Source organism: Propithecus coquereli, unplaced genomic scaffold, assembly GCF_000956105.1.
Source record: "Propithecus coquereli isolate 6110/MARCELLA unplaced genomic scaffold, Pcoq_1.0 Scaffold376, whole genome shotgun sequence".
Classification (NCBI taxonomy): domain Eukaryota; kingdom Metazoa; phylum Chordata; class Mammalia; order Primates; family Indriidae; genus Propithecus; species Propithecus coquereli.
The window spans coordinates 1,070,071-1,076,911 of record NW_012149463.1 but is presented as its reverse complement, the minus strand read 5'-3'; the positions used below and the strand labels follow the sequence as shown (position 1 = coordinate 1,076,911).

General features: G+C 37.0%; 1 protein-coding gene across 1 annotated transcript in view; it reads left to right on the top strand.

Annotated features, from left to right (window-relative positions):
• The window catches only part of RXFP1 (relaxin/insulin-like family peptide receptor 1), a 142,233-nt gene that overhangs the window by 67,814 nt on the left and 67,578 nt on the right, over positions 1-6,841 (top strand). Inside the window, 1 exon segment of the mRNA XM_012651911.1 lies at positions 2,975-3,073. Within this exon segment, the coding sequence (XP_012507365.1) occupies positions 2,975-3,073 (99 nt within the window).

Below are 6,841 nucleotides of genomic sequence, written 5' to 3'. Positions count from 1 at the left end.
ATTAAGATATCAAACCACTGGACATTTTTCATGGACACAATGCAAGCAAAATCAATAGATTTAAAACTTTTTCAGTGGAGTTCCAGGAGTTCCTTTCTTTCTAAAATATCTAGGCAACATAGAACTTAAATACCTCTACAGACATACATATGTCAAAATTGATTGCATCATTTTTATAATAATTTTGATCCTTATTGATAAACTTCAATATACAAACGTACAGATATTTTTGTGTTATGCCACTTGATATAATTCCCATATAAATTTAGTATGTTTTTTGCCATGTGCCACTAATCATTTTTCATCTCTACTCAGACTTGTCACAGACACATTCAGAGTAGAGGCCAAAAAAAAATTTAAAGTCATCAGAGCAGTGTTTGGTACGGCAATAACAAACCAAAAAAGGAAGGACCTTCCAGGTTTTTAGCTAGAACTCTGAGATACTTGGGAGAATACATCTAGGTAAATAGCAATAGAACCTGATTTTAAAAAGTTGATGGTTCTCACTTAGAAATCATCTATGTCCAATTTCCACTAAGTGCAAATTCAGTAATAAAAATGAAACGTTAAAGTAGCATCAAATTCTTAGATGCTATTGAATTAATTCACTACATCTAGATTTTTATTTAAAGGAAACTCATTGCATTTCCAGATTAGAATTGTTAGTATTCCTTTTTCTGTTACAAACAGATGGCTGTACAAAGAGGGCTTCCCCTCAGGGTTACACTAACCCACCCTCATCCTGGAGACAGGGTGAATAATTCTGCCGTGAAGACCTGAGTTCTGATGCCCCTCTTCTGTCTTCTCGTTCATTAGCACTTCAGCAGCCTTGTCTACAGAAAAAGGATAAAGATGTTTGCCAGTCTGTTTCCATATTACCATTTCTATAACCCACTGGGGAAGTGGAAAACCTGTTCTAATACATTTTGGGTGGGATAGTGGGTTAGTATCTGCTAAAAATTCATGTTCACCCAGAATCTCAGAATGTGACCCTATTTGGAAATAGGGTCTTTGCAAACATAATGAAGGTAAGGATTAAGATCACACTGGATTGGGGGGGCCTAAATCCAATGACAGTGTCCTTGCAAGGAACAGACAATGACATACAGAGGTGCTGGAGAGAAGGCAGCCACGTGAAGACAAAGGTGGAGAGTGGACTTATGTTGCCACAAGCCCAGGAACACCAGGAGCCACCAGAAGCTGAAAGAGGCAAGGAAAGCTCCTGCCCTCGAGCCGTCAGAGACAGTGGTGCCAAAAACGTTGGGGACCTCTGCTGACAGAGCTCTTTACATGTCTCTAGGTTGCCTCAAGAAAAATCAGAGAATCAAATTTCATCAGGATAGTTACTAAAGTATGAAAAACCATTCAGCTCACTGCCCCATACATCCTTAAAATATGAAGGATACAGGATTTAAAATATAGAAACACATATACCAAAAGCTATTTTCTTAAAAATGCTAACTTCCCAACTTTGCAATTTTGGCAACATTTCCCACGTTCTATAATATATTCCTGCCTTCTGGCAGGAGGAAGTAATCGGTAGGATGAGGAAAATGCTCCAGGAAGGCAGAAAGGAAGGTAAAAGCTAATTACTAAAAAGCTTGTTTGTTTGAAGATGTTGCTATTTTAAAAGAGATCTCTCCACAAGATATATGTTCTAACTTGGGGAAGTATTAGCAAGTCTGTCCTATTTCTTTCTGCTAGTCTAGAATTCTCCACTTTTATCCTGACATCATCTTCCTTTCTCCTCCTTTCCTTCTTTTCCCCTCCACTGTGCGTGTGTGTGTGTGTGTGTGTGTGTGTGTGTGAGAGAGAGAGAGAGAGAGAGAGAGAAGGCACAATGAAGTATAGAAAATGAGAGAGCGAGAATAGGATTGAGAGAGAGAAGCATCGACTGCATATGCATCATCTGCATTTGTTGGACTAAAATGTTGCAATGAAGCCAGGTATAACTCCTTAAAATAGAAGATTGCAAGAGAGCGACAGTGAGAACAAAGGATTAGGAAAGGGCACAAAGGCCATGGTTTTAAGCACGTCACTATCTATTAATAGTAAAAACTGCAGCAAATTAAAATAGTGCATTTGTAAAAGCTTGGCTAAATATAGGGTCTGCTAAAGTCACAGAGTGAAAGAAAATCAGCATCTCCGGCTGTCACCCAACCTCCTCATCTCATGAATTTCGCAGCAGCAGTGAAACACGACCCACAAAACAGGCCTGTGTTCTAGAATTCTGTCGCCTCACCTAATTTCCATCGCACTGCCTGAGATAGAGGTGGATGTGTCAGTGACAGGAACATGAACACGAATGTGAGATGCGCCTCCTCCTCCCACAAAGGGAAACGAGGCCTCTGCAGCCATGAGCCCACTTCTCACTTGTTCTTTGCAGATACACAAAAATCTTGTTCATATGAACAAGAAATAATCACGTTAAATACCATAGCACCTTTAAAAAAAAAAAACAAAAAAGAAATGGGATCATGCTGGTCATGTTTTTCTTTTTAAATTTAATCATCATGACCATCTATCTATGTTTATACATCTTTAGCATCAGTTTTAATGATTGAAGAAGATGTAGGGAAACATAATTAAAATGCTAAAACAGTGTGCTATATTTAGGCATATCTAAAACGTTTCTTAAAGTGTGGTTCAAATACTACTTGGTGCAGAAACATCTACAGTGCTTGTTTAAAATATGGTATATCGATAAATATATACAACTATTACGTACCCATAATAATTAAACATGAAAAATTTTTTTAAAATGAAGACCGGGGGGCCCATCCCAGACTTAAGAAATCAGAATCTCTATGTGGAGGCCCAGAAATTCACATTTGTCGCAACTTCCCAGATAATGCTTATTTCACTATGTTTGAGACTCACTGACTTATTTTAAAGAAAGGACCTATTTTCTTCCCCAACATACTGGAATATTCTGGTTTTCTCGAACTTATTTGCTCTCTGATTTTTATTTTAGGAGACAACAATGGATGGTCTCTACAACTTGACAAATATTTTGCCAGTTACTACAAAATGACTTCCCCATCCCCCTTTGAGGCAGAAACATCTGAGTGCTGTAAGTAACCAGAGTGGTTGTTCCCTTTTCCATGAGTTCATAGTAAGACACTGTGTTTTCAAAGGTTGGATCCAACTTTAAAAAAAAAAAAAAAAGTTAATTATAGTTTTTCAGTTGCAAACTCTACTGTAGTCTTAATTTGAGAATTTTATTTCAAAATGACTCAGGGATCTTAACTGTAAAAGTAATAAATCATGTCAGGTATTGTTGTGAACAAAATTAATGTGAGTCAGTCAGGGTTGCTGTTTTATGTGTGTTTCCTTTTCACAATCACCATTAACTCTGCTGTAAAGGATTTTAATGTTTGCAAGTGAAAAATCTTCTGAGGTCTAAGCTGTATTTTATAGCTGCAAAAGCCTTATCAATTGTAACCTGCTATGTTTAATATACTGAAAACTTACAAAATCACTGCAGGGGTGTGGAAGGGTATAAACTTGAAGATTAACTCTATAACATTTTACATGAGGAAGATATATGAAAATAGCTCCTTTTAAATAACTTTTTCTATCTTAATAAATTAGGCAAATGTAAATCTGTGTTTTGGAGCTATAATTTTGACCCTACCTTTTCAAAACCTTGGTCAAAAAGCAGGGAATGGGGGAAGGAATCCTCATTATACTTTTTTCCTTTATGTTCTACCACAAATTATAAAGCCTAGCTTTTTAAATGTTTAATATTTTTTTTTCACTACTCAGATCAAATTAATGAAAAAACAACTAACAATCCCCAATTTAAGGGGATATACAGCTCACAGGTTGCTCAGCAATCTATCTCAGCATCTCACCTGCCTCCCAGAGGAGGGAGCCCAAATAATTTGATCATTGAAAAAGCTAAAAGCTTCTGGCAAAGGCAATAGTTAATAGGTAAAATTTAACTGCTTATATAATAAAAAAGTGAATTAAGCCATGTTATCTCAAAACATAGTTTTTTCTTTTATTGTATATTATTTTCTTTTCATTTTCTGAATTTTTTTTTTTTTTTTTTTTTTTTGAGACAGAGTCTTACTCTGTTGCCCTGGCTAGAGTGAGTGCTGTGGCGTCAGCCTAGCTCACAGCAACCTCACACTCCTGGGCTCGAGCAATCCTTCTGCCTCAGCCTCCCGAGTAGCTGGGACTACAGGCATGCGCCACCATGCCCGGCTAATTTTTTCTATATATTTTTAGTTGTCCGATTAATGTCTTTCTATTTTTAGTAGAGATGGGGTCTCGCTCTTGCTCAGGCTGGTCTCGAACTCCTGAGCTCAAACAATCCGCCTGCCTCAGCCTCCCAGAGAGCTAGGATTACAGGCGTGAGCCACCGCGCCCGGCCTCATTTCCTAAATTTTAAATGAATCTTATATCTCATCTTATTCCCAAAAAGATTTTTAGCAACTTACAATTAAAATATAGCTACTAACAGACTTAATCATTAACGTGATATAAAAGACAAAAAATAAGTGGTGGAAAGTTAAGTGGTAGAAAGGGGAATGACAAGGATAAATTATATAAGAAAATCCTCTTTGAGAAAAGTTCAGTAACTGCTTCCAAAGCTTAGTTCTGAGTTTTGTAGCCATTAGGTCAAAGAGGGAAAATAATGGGTTACATAACTTTCATAGTCTGGTTTGTAAAGCAAAAACAAACAAATGGGAGGAAAAAAAGATTAAGACAGCAAGAGAAATAAATTTTGCCCGATCCTGCACTTTGGAAGAAATTTGTCACAAGAATAATTATGTAAAAGAAATGGAGCAATGCAATAAATGATGTATCGAAAAATACAGAAGTAATTTTTTCATCCGTACTTAGCAACGAACAAATAAATAATTTTTAATTAGAGTACTTTAAAGACAAACTGGGGGGTTGCAATTAATAATTAAATATCTTTCTCAAACTTGAAAGCAGTATAAAAATAGAATGGCAGATGTATAAAATCTGAGGGTGAAACTTAAGTTAAGGTTCCTAGTGTGCCACTTTATTTAAATCAGATTATTATAGAGACTTATTGGAAATTAAACTAAGAATAGCTTACAAACATTTTTGACTAGATGAAAGAATATGAGGAGTTCACATTTGTAAAGTCACATCTCAGCAATATCATGGAAAATATAATATCTGTGACTAACCAATACATTAACAAACTTTAAATTTGAAGGATTTGGAAAGTATAGAGATTAGGAAAGAATTGTTAATTGAACCATAATTTCACCATTCTGAGGCTACCAGCATTAACTTGCTGGTGCATTACTTATTTTTTTTAATTATAACTACTTGAAATTTCCTGTACAAACCAATTTTAACAAATTTTCGATTAGCATTTTAGCATAATCAGGAATCCATGTTATTATATACAAGATCTTTTAAAATATACTATGCAATATTATATTTTGTAAATGCCATAATTTATTTAGTCATTCCTTGGCTGTTGGATATTTATGTGTTATTTTTTTCATTTTTCCCTATTACAGATAACCCTGTAATCAACATATATGGATTATCTTGATTCAGCATATATATATGTATGCATATATACACACATGCACATACACCTACATAAACCACACTGGAATTAATGCTAATTTCACCGCCCTCTGTTTCGTCCCTTGCTACTCTCTCATTTTCAGGACTTTCATCTTCTTCCCAACCTTCACCACCCCATCTCCACAACATAAATGTATGCTCACATAGCAGATATGATTTTAACTTAAAGAGACAGAATCAATTTTCAGAAATCCATAGCCAAAATGGTTACTTACGGCTATAAAACTATTTAAAAGTTCTTGGCAGATACTCTGTTTAAATCTAAGTTATGAACTTGATCTCTGTGAAGGAGTCTCTAGAGTTGTTTGGGAGGAGAGGAGGAACACGTGCCACCCCATATCGGAGCAAAGGCTGTCGCCAGCTGTGCTCACCAGCAGTCATTCACAGCAGTCCCTACTTTGCCATAGCGACACTCGCCCACTCCCTGGAGGCTTTACTGTGAAGTTCAGAAACTGTAAGGCTGTGAACAGAAAATTATCATAGACAATTCTGTGTCTCCACTGATGTCTTAAAATGTTTTCAATTTGCTATTATCATTTTTAAATAGGTAATTTTATATAAAACATTGTATTTCTGGCTTATTTGAGGAAGTTGGTAGTCTTGGCTACACATGCTATTCTACATGGCAACAGTTAGGAGAAGCTGTTCCTCTCGGAAACCTGGACAGTCTACCTCTACTTTGCCTGACCCCTGTGGACATTTGAGTCTGTAACCCCTGCTATATAGTTTAGGGCTCCAGAAGTGAATGTGGAGGGGAAACATTTCTCATGGCTCTCAGTAATTGTCCATTCCTCATCAGGGGAGGAATCAGACTATATTGTACTGAATAGTAATCTCATTATACTGTTTAGCTATACAGATACATCATTGCAAGTCTCTAACAGGCTTTAGATATATTGAGTCACATCCTTAAGACTATCCCTGCAGCCCCGCAACATGGCCAGAGGCATACATCTCATTCTCCCTCTCTTTCCAGTATCAATGAAAATAGAATGCTCAGCCGGGCGCGGTGGCTCACACCTGTAATCCTAGCTCTCTGGGAGGCTGAGGCGGATGGATTGTTTGAGCTCAGGAGTTCAAAACCAGCCTGAGCAAGAGCGAGACCTCGTCTCTACTAAAAATACAAGAAATTAATTGGACAACTAAAAATATATAGAGAAAAAATTAGCCGGGCATGGTGGCGCATGCCTGTAGTCCCAGCTACTTGGGAGGCTGAGGCAGGAGGATTGCTTGAGCCCAGGAGTTTGAGGTTGCT